Genomic DNA, 15,002 nt, shown 5'->3' on the forward strand with positions numbered 1-15,002 from the left:
TAGGAGATTGTTTTCCCCTTGGTATTTTTGGTTGACAAATGCTAATGTTCCTCCCCTTTTAAAGCAAAACAAACCAAAAAAAAAAAAAGCCTGAAACAATTATCAACTTCTACAAATAAAAGATATCTTTGGAACCATCAAAACTCTGGCCTTAGAAGTTAGTCTGCTCCACCCAGATATTTTTCAGGTAAAACCTTTTATTTATTACCATGCAGGATAACAGAAAAGCCTTGGCTGCCTAATACTCTCCTTTTAATGATCAGGGAAGCTTTTGCTGGGCTGTAGAACAATATAAATGATGAAGGAGCACAGTTTTCATTTATATTCATTTTATTTTGAGCAGGATTTTCTGGAATGCTGGACAGGTGAAGTAACTTCTTCTTTTCAAGTTGGCAACCAGTAACTTAATTTTGTATTTCTGTTTTTCTTGCAGTACTGTGTGCAAAAAACCTGGTGAAAAAGGATTTTTTCCGTAAGTAGCTGTTAAAGTTTTATACATTTATTTATAGATGGGATAAATATTATGCAGGTGCTGTAGCCCAATGTTTGCACATGATCATTGTATTAAGATAATTTTGCAATAAGGGAGGCGAGGGCTTTGATGTTTTCACACTGTTTTATTTCAGGGCTTCTAATTTTTTCTAAAGTGACACTCACCAGATTCATAATAATAATTAAAACACTGACACACTCTCTCTGGTTTTATGGGAGTGGGAAACAAATGTACCCACTAGGGCAAATGACATGTTTTTCAATTAGTGTCATATATTTATTAAAATGTTTTTCATGTAAGAACTTTTTGTCAGGCAAACAGATGTGCTTCTTAATTATTAATAATCACCTCATAATACCAAGCTACTCTGAAATTATATTTTAATTAATTTTAATAATGTTTTGAAAGAAGTGCTAAGAAGCAGATGAAGGAGGCAGAAAGGAATGTTATTTTCTGTGTCTGCTCACACAGATCACCTGGGAGCAGGAGGAATTCCAAATATCAGGACCTGAGCTTGGGAAACAACTTGGAGAGGGGATGATACAGTGATTTGTGATACTTGTCTTTGATCTAGATTTCTGTATTGATTGTATTGGGTGTTTGACAGTTTAATGGTGCCTGAAAATAAACCCAAACCAACTCAAGATTTGAGCTCTGTGATGCTCTTGAGTGCTGAAACACAGATCCCAAGGTCCTGTTCCTCCCCTTCCCCACGTGCCTTGTCGTTATCCCACGTGCTTTCCCTGGCACTTGTCCTGCCCAGCTGCACCTGAGTCACCTGAGGAAGTGGAACTGGGCCTAAATTGCACTACAGCAAATGGGATTCATGTTTTCCCCCCTCAGTTCCCCCACTGAGTCACTGAGCACTGGGGTGAGGGCAGGAATTAGGATGAGGGGGAACAGGGACAGGATGGGCTGAGCTGGGGGCAGCAGTGGTGGGACCATCCTTGGGGTCAGTGAATCCCTGGGTGGAATCCATCAGTTGGTTGTGCTGATTCTGGGCTGCTCCTGCTGCTTTTCCCTGCCCAGCTGGGCAGTCCAACACCATCTTAGCACTGATTTTTGTTGTTCACCTGGTCCTGTGTTCAGTGTTTCTGAAGTGCAGAGCTGGCAGACAATGAAGCAGAAAGCTTAGCAGGAAACCAAGTGCACCTCAAAAGCAACAATAACCTGTTACAGGCAATTTTCTGTGATACCAATATCAGCCAAAACCATAGCTGTGATTAATCTTAAACACAGGAAGAATGTAAATCTGTTTTCTCTGCCTTTGGCTGACTTCTTTGTATACTGAGATTTTACTCACCCCTGAATTAGGAAGATTTAAGATGTTCAGATTTTTTTTTCCCCAATGTGTTTGACTCAGACAACTTTTTACTGGTCCATATCAATGAAATAATCTGCTAATTTACCATTCCCTGTACCTAATATGTCATGTTGTTCCCATCCATTAAATATGGTGTTCATTTATTAACAAAAGGCAACTTGAAATAAGAGATTAAAAATTGAATTGTACAATGATACAGGTCTTCAAAGCATCCTGAGCCATTTGCCAGGTTTTTTTTTCTTTTCCTCCCCTCAGGACTTCCCGATCCCTTTGCCAAGGTTGTGGTGGATGGATCTGGCCAATGCCATTCTACAGATACTGTGAAGAATACACTTGATCCCAAATGGAATCAGCATTATGACCTGTAGGTGGTAACAGTGATAACCAAAGGTTTGAAGTGAAATCCTCTAAAGTACCCAGGCACTGTCAGATGTTCATAGAACTGTCCTGTGTCTCTGGGAAGGATCCCAGAGTTTGTTAGTTGGAGTGAAAAATATATGTATCAAAATTCCACTTTCTCATTTTGAAATCTGAACCCTACATTTGTTTTCCTAGTGGTGATTTCTGCAGCGTGCTTCACGTGTACCACAGCGTTATTTCATTGTAATATTTTCATGTTAACACTTCTGTAAAATGAAGCAAATAATTGACAATATTTCCCTCTTCTCTTGGTGCTGTTTTTGTCTGTTGTGGTGCTACAGTGTCTTTTTCTCTGTGTATCAGTTTCCTCTTCTATCATTTTCTGTCCCAAATGTTCTTCTCACCAGGAGTTGTTGTTACCATCACTTGAGCACCTTTGGGTGCTTTTGAGCAATATAATCAGTATGGCATGTACATGTCCTGGTTTTCCTCTGTCTTTCTAAAGCATAGAATATTCTGTATAATACAACTTATTAAAGCTTTTATTTTTATGTAGGTCTCTTTGTGGATGCTTTATTTTCCCTGTCTTTTAGTCTTTTATTCTTTATCTTTTTTCTTGGGGTGGAAGATGAGGAAGAGAAGTGTACTGGTTTAATTCATTATATTCTCCTGTTCTGATCTCTGACTTTATTCCCCTGGCTCCATTCCCTACCCTGTATTATTAGAAACTGTTTGAACATATTTATGTGAGCTTTGACCATCACCAGACCTGCAGCAGATCAATTATTTGTGCACAGAGAATTTCTTGTCCCTCCTTTTCCAAGTGAAGAAAAGCAACTCGATAGATCTCTCAGCAGAACGTGGAAGGCCTGGTTTAAAGTCATATCTTGATCTACTCTTTATCTGAATATCCAAGACTAAATATGTGAAGTCATTGTTCATAATGTGCAGGATACAGAACATTTTCATTACTGCTTAACAAAATATCGTGGCAGTTTAGTGAAATAATAGAATTATAGTTTTATTATCCAAACTCAGTCCAGGTTTAGGTTCTGCATGTGAGACTGTAATTCATATTCATTAGAAAAATGGATATAAAACAAATTTTTAAGTTCATGTATAAGAAATGGATCTTTATATTTAAAAAATTCTAAGTTATTTTGATTTTTTTTTTAATGTTATTAAACCTATCAAAATGTTAATTGGTATAGAACAGAGATTTCAGACCTCTGCCCTTCCATGTCCTCTCCAAAGATCAGTCCAGAGCTGAGGAACAAGCCCTGAAATGGGAGCAGAGGCTTTGATTGGTTTTTGGTTAGGTGGGTCCATTAATGAGCATTAATGCCCAGCTTTACAGGGATAAAAGGTGGGAAGTGCTGCCAAGGTGGCTGAGGGTAAATCCCTGTGTAACCTTTGTCCAGCTGGGAAGGGATACTCCTGCCCAAGGAATGATGGGCATGGTTTGGAGTTAATCTGCTCCAGAACTCTGTGTTGGGAATGTCAGCGATTCCCTGTGTCTTCCCAAGGATCTGCCAGTCCTGTCTGGGGGTTTGGAGTGTGTGGGACAGTGGATTTGACTGGGATGGGTTGTAAGGGATGCTCTGTGCTCCATGGGCCAGTGATTTGATTCCCTCCTGCAGAAACTGAGGAGCAGAGGACATGGGAAATGAGGGAGGATGTTGATGTGCAACCAGAGGAATGGAAAAAAATGGTAAAAGCTTTAGAAAAAAATTCCTCTCTGGTTATGATTTTTAAGGAAGGATGAACAGAAGGTATTTTTGGGTTGTTTTACAGAACAAGCCATGGTTGTATCTGGATCCTGTAGTTGTCTCAGCATTGAAGTGAGACACTGATTGCATTATAAAAAGCAGAGATAGCAATGGGGTTTCTGGCAGAATGTTCTCCTCAGGCAGATTTGGGACATCTCTTGCTGGATTGAAGGAATTTAGACCTGCATGAAATATTTTTTGTGGGTGATGGTTTTTTTTCTTGTTTGGGGAAGAACATCCCTTAAAAATTAGATTTTGTTTAATCAGTGTATTATGTCCAATATAAATTACTTGTCAGGTAGGGGAAAACTACTTTGCTTGATTCTGACTTGAATTCCCTGGTGACAGAAGTATATCCAACATTTCTAATCCAAAGTAAAAGTTATGTCAGGCCTTGTAATTTGAAAATAATGCTTTCCCTCTCCAAATTTTCTTCATAATCATTTAACCCTTTCTATAGTCTTGCCTGTTATTCCAATTAAAACAGCAGTAAAAGTTGAGATCTCTTTGGTACCACAACTCACTGCCTGGCTTTTATCTTAAGGTAACTTTTAGTGTGATATACCCAGTGTAAGGTCTCAGCTTCCCATCTGCACCAGATATTAAGATAATTAACTTTTATATTTTGGGGGAAAAAAAGGGATAGTAACCATCCTACTGCAAAGCACCTGACGACAAACCTCAGGGACTACAGGACTTAAGTCTTCTTATTCTTTGAAAATAACAGGGATTTTAAATGTCTTAATGTTTTCCCTCACAACACAGCATTGCATGGGAACACCAGTCTCTGCCACTGTGTTGGGCTCATTGAAGTGTCCCCAGCCTGGAATTTTTAGCAGGTTAACATGCTGCTAATTAACAGTCTCATCTGTCATGTGGTGGCAGATGCAAATGGCACAGTCAGGTGGAGCTGCTGGGATATATTTATGCAATAATGTCTGAGCTAAGTTGCTAATTCCCATGGAATTTTGTGACTCTCTAACCTGATTCAGCAGAATAGGTGTTCTGTTGTATGAGAAATTTTTTTTAAACACTTCTGCAGTGTTGTAAAGAGAAAAAAAAGGGTTGGCTTTTGCCTGCCGTGGTTCTTAATTCAGATCTTGGTGTGAAAGGAAGTGGTTGGATTAGTTGCTTGGATTCCCCAGCCTCGATGGGTGTGTGTGGAGGGGGGGAATCTGGGAGGCTTTCCAGAAAGAAATTGCCAAATAGTTGCTGTCTGGATGTAGTTTAATGTCAGGAAAATACCATGCTTGCCCTGGATGTATTCCCTTTCCTTATTTTCAGTCTTGTTTGTGTTTTCCCTACTGTGTTCAGGCCTTTCCTCAAAGCTTTGCAATAACCAGGTGTAACATGTTTACAGACTTTCTTGCATTCAGAGCTAAACTACCTAAACCAGCAGGTCAGAAACTGAACAAATCCCCTTTTTCTCTTCCTTCCCCTTCTGTTCAGTGATAGCCTGATCTCTCCAGCAAAGAGAATCTTGTTTAGGCAAAATAACAATTGCCCCTGTGTTTTTAATTTTATTAAAACATTTTAGAGGTTTCCAGTATGGCATGTACTTGAATTTTTTTTTTTTAGAAGTGGAAGTGCTAAGAGTAGGGAAATTGAAATTTCTGAACATGCAGTTCTTATCCAAAGCCCTAATTTTACAGATTCAGAAAGTATGGAAGTTAAGAAAATGTCTATGGAAATTGAATGTCTGTGTTTCCACTTCATTAATACTAATGCTGTTATCTCTATTGAAGCACTCAAGCTGTGAAATACAAATTGCTAATAGGACAGAGGACAAAAAAAAAAGAAAAATAAGCTCCAAAAACTTTAATTATGAGGAGGAAGAGAGAGTCATCCAACAAAGCAGGGGGGTGTGGTTTTTGTTTCTGGTTTGGTTTGTTGCACTTTTATTTTTTGGAACATTCTTTTTTAATCAAAAATAAAATTCCTAGCTGAGGCTTTTATGTTGGAACTTTATTGCCAGATGATGTAAAACAAATGTAACGTATCCACCAAATGAATTGGAAGTGTCAGCTTGTCCTACTGTCACTCTCTAAATGCAACCATGGGTTTTCATGCCTGAAATTATGCAGAAATGTAGATTATTTTGCTATAAAGCCAACTAGAATTTACTTAACTATTTCTTTCTTCCTATATATATATATATAAAAGCATTTTTATTTGGAAAAGACAGCTTGTGTTGCTTATTTCCTTTTAAATATGTGAACTAGCCAAATTTTAGGATGCAAAAATCAGAGTAGGTTATAGTAGGATATGGAGTCCTCACCTATTTGGTGTGGATGGCAATTCCCTGCATCCCAACCATGGGAACCTCACCCTGAAACAGGAATTCTTGGAAACTGTGTTGTGTATTCAGCTGTTCTACGTATTATTCAAACTGCTCTGTTATGAAATTGTGTTTAACCATCTACCTTTGACTTTCTTAAAGCAACAAGGAAAACTGGAAAATTCAAGACAGGTCATGATGATAAGTCTCTATTTTTAAGTGCACCTAATTTGTTCTCATAAGAATTTATTTTAAGTACATAAAACATTGTAGACTGCAACTGTGCACGTGAACCCCCATCCTCATCTCGTTTCTTTATGCAAAATTGGCATTGTCAAGGTTGTGAGGCCAAAAATCTGACCTATATTGTACAATCAGTTTACCATTCAAAAAACTTGGGTTTTTTTTTTTAATATGAAGCTTGTGTTTTGTTTGGGTGCTGGGGGGTTTTTGTTGTTGTTGTTGTTTAAATGTGCAGTGGTTATTTGAAACCTTCAGGCTTTTCTGTCTCCTTGGGTCGGTCCGTCTCTGCAGGTGGGGGAAAAAGAAGTTGTCAAAGTTCTGCTTTTTGGAAAAGGAAAAATGGGAGAAGTGTTAACCTGATCACAGCTGGAATTTTAAACCATGACAGTTAGTTCAATTATTTGGTTTGCCAACCTTGACAGTATCATTTCTGTCTTTCTGAAAACATTAAGATGCTTTCAAACCAGTAAAGCCATGGTCAATGGGGAGATGTATTTAGACATGGGTTGAGTGAGTTTGATCACTTTTCATCTAAAAACAAACAAAAAAAAAGCACTTGGAACTAAACTAAGGCCAGAATTTGTGGTCTGGGAAGGGAGAACTACAAGCAGTTCTTGGGATCTAAGCACAGTTACAAATTCATTTCCCTCAACTTGAAACAACTGTAATAATTCAGTATTGGCAATTGCTGATTTATCTGGAGTGTTTTGAAATTGTCCTCTGGAAGTTTTGAAAACAAAAACTAGCTCACAAACGTAATTGCCTCTGAAGAACAAAGCTTCAAACAAAAAAAGAAAAGCACAAATAAAACAGCCTGCAGTGTCCAGGTTTTCCCAGGCCAGTGGGATGCAGATCCAGGTTTTGCCGTGGGAATGCTGTGAGGAGTCAGTCCCATGTGAGCAGAGACAAGGGGGAAATGTGGCACATGTCAGCTAAACCTTTTGGCATGGTCCTAATATGTGATGTATGTCACAAGCATACATTACTCCCAGTAAATCAGCCCCCCAGAGCTGTGGGAGCTGCAGGTGTGGCCCCAGGTTTGCCCTGTGTTTTTCCTGCTGCTCAGAAGGGCTCTGACAGAGGGTGGTGCTTCCCTGGGGGTTGGAAGAGCAGCCCCTGAAGTGCTGCAGGAGGATGCTGAGCTGCTGTCCCTGCTCCCACTGCTCCCAGACCCTGCTGCCACGAGCATTCCATCCCCTGGGGTCGAGCATTCCATCCCCTGGGGTCGGGCTGAGCAGGGGCATGAGGCTGAGCATGTTTGTAGCTGCTTGGAGAGCTGTGTCAGGGCCAACCTCAGCCTGCTGTGTTGCTGTTTTAGCCAGATTTCACAGACTTTGGGCCACCTGAATGCCTCCTCCCAGAGTCAGGCTTTCAGACCAGTCTGTATTCCAGTGAGCTCCTTCATAAGACATGCTTCCATCCAAGTATGAAGTGTACATCTTACCTGCAGATGACTTGCTCTCTCTTGCCCCGTGTGACATTTTTAATGGAGTGGTTGATAATTCCCCCCCCCCAAAGGTGATTTCTGAAGCCTTGTCCAAGTATTCAGTGAGTGCCATTCACAGGGCTGTTTTCCCACGTTTTTCAGGTACATTGGAAAGTCGGATTCAATAACAATCAGTGTGTGGAATCACAAGAAAATCCATAAAAAGCAAGGAGCTGGTTTTCTGGGCTGTGTGAGGCTTCTTTCAAACGCCATCAACCGCCTTAAAGACACTGGTTGTAAGTAAGCTGAAGACTTGTTTCTTCTCTTTCAGACCAGACTTGCATGTACAGACTTTTGAAGAGTGACAGTTTTTGCTGGATTTTGTGTTCCAGCTGGTTTGGTAGTTTGTGGTGGTGGTTTATTGTATAATTTACATTTCGTGTCCTCCTTTTGTAGACCAGAGGTTGGATCTGTGCAAGCTTGGGCCAAATGACAACGATACTGTTAGAGGACAGATAGTAGGTAAGTAAAGGTTTTTATCTTTTAATTCTCTTGGAGCTTAATAGTAGCTGTAGAAATAACCCTTCCTAGATGTCACTTCTCTGTATTGAATTCTTCTGTGTTCACTGCCAGAGCCATTTGGACCTCAGGCTGAAAGTATGTATGAACAGAATTTTAAAAAAAAAAAGCACAAACAAAATCCAAACCAAAATGCTCAAACCACACACACAAATAAAAACCAAAACAAAAATATTTTAATAAGTGTTGGGGCAAATAAGACCATAGATGATAAAAAAATTATTGAAAGTTTTTAATTTCACTGTAAAGAATGGTAACATTTTGAGCCTGAACTCCCTGTGGAAAACTGACTGCAAAATCCTTGGCCACTGAGAGCTTCAGAAATCTGTGCTTCTTGGAAAAGGGTGAAGCATCTTGCTGTGACAGGAGGGAATTGCTGTCTGGGGTGACTTGGTCAATTCATTTTGTGTTTTCACGGCTTATTAACAAGTCTGTCACCAACCTCAGTAGCTGGGCTTTGTCATTCTGTGAACTCATAACTTGAGAATTAAAAAGAGGGTGGCAAATTGGAAAACAGGTATCCACAAAAAACTTCAGAAACATTCTGGTGCATTCTCAGTTTTGTGAAGGCAGTGTTTCCAACAGACCACGTAACTTGGTCAGGATAAGAAAGGTCTTTATTTTCATAAAGCAAGGTGCTAATGAGAATGTTCAGACATGGGACAAAGGAAAGTGAATTTTCGTGCTCAGTTTTATGTTCAATTCATAATTCAAATGATATCCAAGCAGCACTTTCATCAGCCAGGTAAAAACATTGAAATATCAGCCAGCAAACAGGGGCTTCAGCATGTTTGTTTGCTTTCCTCAGAGTGCTCTATTGAATAATACCTCTGACTTTCCCTCTTTATGTTGCTTTATCCATCTGTCTCATCTGATCTGCCAGGGCTTGCACAGCACTAAGATAAGAGTGTGATGGCACAGGAGGGTGAAATGGTGGTAGAAATGTGGAATTGTCAGTGCACTGCTGATGCTTCAGGCTGTTCTTGAGTGTTAAATTTTCCATGTGAGCTTGCACAGAAGAGTAAAGGATAAACCAGCCTCTTTTGTAGGGTGTGTTCTGTTGTGGGTTTGGTTTGCTTTTTGGGTTTGCTCCAGTGTTCTGGTCCCCTGAGCAGCCAGGGTGGGTGGGTGAGGTTTTGGTTGTGGGGTTGCTTTTGAGAGGGGGCTGAGCCCAGCTGGCAGGAGAGCTGGTCCAGGGTGTGCTGGGAGCAGGGAGCTCCTCTGCCCACACCACAGAGCAGGGACTGTGCTCCCATGCTGCCCTCCAGAGTATGGAACACACATCCTGATCATCATCGCTTGGGAATGCTGGCATTCATTAAAGGAAAGAAAAAAACCAAACCAAAAGCCCCACCCCAAAGCAGAAAGGTCTCGAGGCTCCTGGGATAGCAGATGGGAAGCCTGGGGCAAATGCATTGCAGTGTGCAGTGGCCAAGAGACTTCAGAGAGAACTGGGGAGAGACAACTGTCAGCAGTGTGGGCATGGACTGGACTGATGGGTTGGCTTAACCTGCTGTGCCCACAGAAGGTGGTGTGGCCAGAGCAGCACTGGCTCTGTAGGAAATCCCTGAGCAGCAGGAGCTGCTCAATCAAGCACTGAACCCAGGAAAAAGCACCTTGTCAGGTTACAGCAGAGACCCAGAGCAAATCTGTGTGTTCTGCTTCCTGCTGTTCTCGTCAGAAAGGTCAGGTTTGCTCAGTCATGGCTCTGGTTTAATTTAATGCATCCTTGGTAAGATTCCAGGGACTCCTGTCTTGTTTTATTTAAGTTGTCATTATTAATCTTCTTATATTTTAATCTTTCTTCATGAATGCAGTTTGTTGAATGGGTGAATTGAGCCTGAGTAAAACTAGATAATTCCACTGCAGTTGTTAGATGGTGGAGAAATCTAGGTTAAAAATAAGTAAAAAGGTAGAATAAGTTGTAAATAATACTCTCAGTTCTTCAAAGGATAAACTGTCTTAAATTAAGAGACTGTGCAAGATTTGAAACCAATACTGTAATTAATACATTCAGCAGATGATAACCTTGCAAATCAAGTGCTTGCCTACATGCAACCATGTGAACTTGTAATGTGTGGGGTTCTTGCAGAATAAATACATCATCTAAAATTTTGATTTGGTTGAAATTAAATTGTCTTTTTCTCCATTTTGTAATATTAGTATACATGGAAGACTAAGAGTTAATTTGGATTAGGAATGCAGCAGGTACTGCAGGGCTCCCTGGGTTGGTCTCTTGAATTCTAAGCTTCAAAACATGTTGTTGTTGAAAATTTGGAGACTCAGGCAAAAGCTACCAGTTCTGCTCCAAAGTTTTGAAACTTTGTGATCTTGACCAAAGTTTGGTTGCATCCAGGTTAAGGCCTGTAAGGTCATTTCACTGCATTTATAAATAGGACTTGAAGACAGTTGTCCAGAGGTACATTAGTGCCACCTCAAGAAATGTGGGCCACAGCACGTATTGAGCTTTGTAAGCAATTGTTTTATTGTTAAAGGCATAACAAAACATCAAAAAACCACCCCAAGCCTGCAGGAACACGAGTGTCATAAATTATCAGATTGGACACTTGCAAATTGTGATATTGGGAACAAAAGCAGCCTAAAAAAAAATAAAAATCTTTGTTTTCATAATTGCAGTACAAAAGCTTCAGGCATAAATATCCATTACAATGAATCATGTAAAAAAAATAAAAATTAAATTAAAACCCCAGTGAAGCAGTTTTGCTGAGGGCAGTGAGGGCTTTTCAGGGTGCTTTGTGTGGGTTGCATTTGACTTCTTACCGCTGGTGTTAGAAATAATAAACCAGACATGCAGTGCTTCTAGCAGTTACATTTTGCCTGGTCCTTGTGTTTGCGTGGATGTGGCACACAAAATACGTAAGGAGGAGTCAAAACCAGAGAGAATTCCTTATTTTAGCCATTCTCCTGGCCCTGTCCCAGCCGTGCGTGAGGTGAACCCTCTCCTGCCACCAGTCAGGTGTCAGAGTCCACCTCATATGGAGAAAAGTTAATGACAGCTTCAGATTTCACTTCTTTTTCTGCCTTAACTTGCATTCATATTCTTTCATTTTTAATATTCTGACTTTTGTTTGGAAGTGAGATGTATGTTTTCATGCATGGAATTCTCTCCACTGTTTCTGTGTGACCATCTTTGATTTTTGTGAGAAGGAAAAAAACCATCCAGAGCATGGCTCAGCTTAGTCCTCCCGAGTTGTACCGATTCTCTTTCAACTGTAAACTGTCATTTGCATTCAGATGTCATATCTTTAATAATTCTTTTATTATCTTAATAGTAAGTCTCCAGTCCAGGGACCGAATAGGCACAGGGGGACAAGTTGTGGATTGCAGTCGGTTATTCGACAATGATTTGCCAGATGGGTAAGCAGAGATCACTGTGATGTGAACACAAATACAGCTCATCCAACACACTGCTGCACTAAGGAGAAGTCAGTGTACAAATAAATCACTTTGCTTTTGTTCTTGCCCTGAGAGTTCTGCAGTTTTGCTTTCAGGAGCAGGAGCTAAGCCAGCTGGGACACACGGAACAGTTATCGGTTAATAGGGACGTGGCTTGTGTGAATAAATGCATTGAAAGACACACTCAGCTAAGAAAACATGTTTTTCAAGTTTTAAAATTGATAAATTAATATAGTGTTAGATCACAGGCAGAGAATTGACTTCTCCATGTAGTAGTTTTCTAGCGAGGAAGTGACCACAGGGCCTGGCTGCCTTCTGTTTATCATATATACACTGTGATAAACATGGATCACATTTTATTCCATGGGTATCACAGTGAAGAAAACATGATTAGAAAAGGTCTGCACTCAGCCTGAGTTCTCACTGTGTTTACCTGCCAAAGGCTGGGTTTGGGGTTCTGGTTTGTCCCTGTGAGAGTTAATGACATCATTATCACCTAAAACAGTTTTGAGAACACAGGAAAATGCTCTGGTTTAGGTTCTGGTGCTGTCAGCAACTTCTTCAGAGCAAACACAGGCCTTCTAAATGTGATTCTTGGCAGGTAAAGACAGGAGAAATGGAGTTTTCAGATGATGAATTTTGAAATGCAAATTAGCATCTGAGCATTCTTTTGTTAATTTGGAGTCCAGATAAGTCAAAAACATTTTTGAAAATGCTTCTAAATCTTCACTTCAAAATGTTCCTTGCATAAATATTGCTCACTTAATTGTGTGACTGCAAAGCTTCCTGTACAGTCTCATGTGTTTTGGAGTGCAAAATTAATAATAATTAAAAAGTCACATTATTTGAAGCTGACCTTTTAATGAAAGCAAGTGGTGCGTGAAGATGCTGTGAAAGCACTTGTTAGAGTCAGTGGTCAAAACAACTTAAATGCATTATTAAACATGCTGTTTTCAAGAAGTTTCTTTATGTGGCTATTTGGATTTAATTAGAACTCAAGCAGTTATGGAACATGAAGGTGTGATATTGTTAATGATGTGCCTGGTTCCAAGGGAAGAATATGTTAAATCATTTCTGAGTTCAGCTTTCAGTTGTTTCCTGTTACCTTGTTCAGCCACCGTGATTCATAACGGTGCAAGTCTTCCTGAGCTGGCATTTGTGTTGGAAACATTTTGTGCCCTGGTTTCCTGGAAATACCACTCATTGCCTTATCTCTCCGTGCCTGGATTGCAGGTGGGAGGAGCGGAGAACTGCTTCTGGAAGGATCCAGTACTTAAATCACATCACACGGACAACTCAGTGGGAGCGACCGACACGGTGAGGGATTTTTTGGGAGACTGAGGCTGGGATGAGTTTTGCTTGCTGGGCACTGGTGATTCCAGGTGGCTCTAGCAAGGGTATTGGCCATTCCTCCAAGTCACTCTGCACAAGGTTGTGCTTTCCTTCTTTAGCATCCTGCTCCTTCAGTCTGCCTAATATTTAACTCACAAGATCATTCAGAGTTGATTTTTTTTCCTCCTCTAATTTTGGTTTTCTTGAAGAAATGAGATCATGAGTAGCTGTGAGACATTTGCCTCTGTCCATGCCATGACCATGTAACCCAGAATAGTTAGTAGAGCTGATTGTTACAGAACATGTTTCAAAATCATTTCAGTCACCTTTTCTGATAACTGTAGATGTGTGTTGTTCCTCAGTGTTGTGAAGCTGTTCCTCAAACCACTTCTGCTGTTACCTGAATTGCAGGCAGTGTCATTGCAGATTTTTCAGACTCTTCTGCAGACTCTCTGTTGCCTGCAGTCTCTTTTCCATTCTCAGTGTTACTCTGGTCTCTGCATGGATATGTTTGACTTAAAATAATCTGTACTGTTAACACTGCCAGCTCTCATGCACTTTTGGAGTGAAGGGATTGAACAGCCTTTTAATTTACCTATTTTTATTTTTCCTGGTATGTTAAAATACCTGCTCTAAGCTCCAGACACATTAACAGTGGAGAAACAAATGTAAAAAGTATAATTTGTTTTGGGGATTTCAAGTGACCTTGTCAATCCCCCTTTAACCCATTTTAAATCCTTTTGGGAGCAGCACTGAGAGATGAAATCACACAGTTCAATGTTCCCTCTTGCAGTCGAGCTCTCAAGAGCAACAGCTTTTTCTCTTGCTTAGCCCTTTTTCAGCATCCTCTTCTAATAACCTTCCTTAAAAACTAGAAGGAATAACAAGGCCTGGTCACTTCCTGAGGCATATAAAGGCAAGGTGAGAAAGTTTGGGGGTGAAGAGGAGATTGAGGGGAGACCTCGTTGCAGTTGCAGCTTCCTTGTGAGGGAAGAGGAGGGGCAGGCCCTGAGCTCTGCTGTGTGGGGACAGGGACAGGACCCCAGGGAATGGCCTGGAGCTGTGTCAGGGCAGGGTCAGGTTGGATCTCAGGAAAAGGTTCTTCCCCCAGAGTTGTTTGGGCACTGACCAGGCTCCCCAGGGCAGTGGGCACAGCACCGAGGTGCCAGAGCTCCAGGAGGGTTTGAATGAACCTCTGGGACACAGGGTGTGACTCCTGGGGATGGGCCTGTGCAGGGCCAGGAGTTGGACTGGATGGTCTTTGTGGGTCCTTGCAGCTCAGCACATTCTGTGATTCTCAGTGATTGCTCTGGTGAGCCCAGAACAGCAGCTTTGCTCCAGTCCAGGTGTCCTGCTCGGCGAGGCAGCGGCTCCCGCAGAGCTTTCCCCAGAGCCTTGAGGTGAAGCTGCCACCAGGTTTGTCCCGTGGCCCACATCCAGTCAGGGTGCAATGTTCCCCTTTTCCCCAGGCCAGCATCCGAGTACTCCAGCCCGGGCAGGCCCCTGAGCTGCTTTGTGGACGAGAACACTCCGATCACGGGCACCAACGGCGCGACCTGCGGGCAGGCGGCGGACCCTCGGCTGGCTGAGAGGAGGGTCCGGTCCCAGAGGCACAGGAACTACATGAGCAGGACACACTTGCACACTCCTCCTGATCTACCTGAAGGATATGGTATGAAAATCAGAATTCTTTAATGTGGGGGGGTCTCCAGAAACTGGGAAAATGGGACGAGTCTTCTCCTCATACGCGAGATCCTTTTGATTCCTCAGTTTAGGGAAAT

At 41.3% G+C, this 15,002-nt stretch overlaps 1 protein-coding gene across 2 annotated transcripts in view; it reads left to right on the top strand.

Moving 5' to 3' along the window:
* SMURF2 (SMAD specific E3 ubiquitin protein ligase 2) overlaps positions 1-15,002 on the top strand; it is a 58,154-nt gene that overhangs the window by 25,394 nt on the left and 17,758 nt on the right. For both annotated transcript variants that reach the window (XM_051797657.1, XM_051797656.1), the window contains exons 2-8: positions 434-472; positions 2,073-2,181; positions 8,056-8,189; positions 8,350-8,415; positions 11,766-11,850; positions 13,123-13,206; positions 14,691-14,893. In XM_051797657.1, coding sequence (XP_051653617.1) covers positions 434-472; positions 2,073-2,181; positions 8,056-8,189; positions 8,350-8,415; positions 11,766-11,850; positions 13,123-13,206; positions 14,691-14,893 — 720 coding nt within the window. The remainder of the gene's footprint in view (positions 1-433; positions 473-2,072; positions 2,182-8,055; positions 8,190-8,349; positions 8,416-11,765; positions 11,851-13,122; positions 13,207-14,690; positions 14,894-15,002) is intronic.

The sequence above is a fragment of the Manacus candei genome, unplaced genomic scaffold (genome assembly GCF_025592945.1).
Source record: "Manacus candei isolate 608988 ecotype Guabito, Panama unplaced genomic scaffold, ASM2559294v1 h1tg000047l, whole genome shotgun sequence".
Lineage (NCBI taxonomy): Eukaryota > Metazoa > Chordata > Aves > Passeriformes > Pipridae > Manacus > Manacus candei.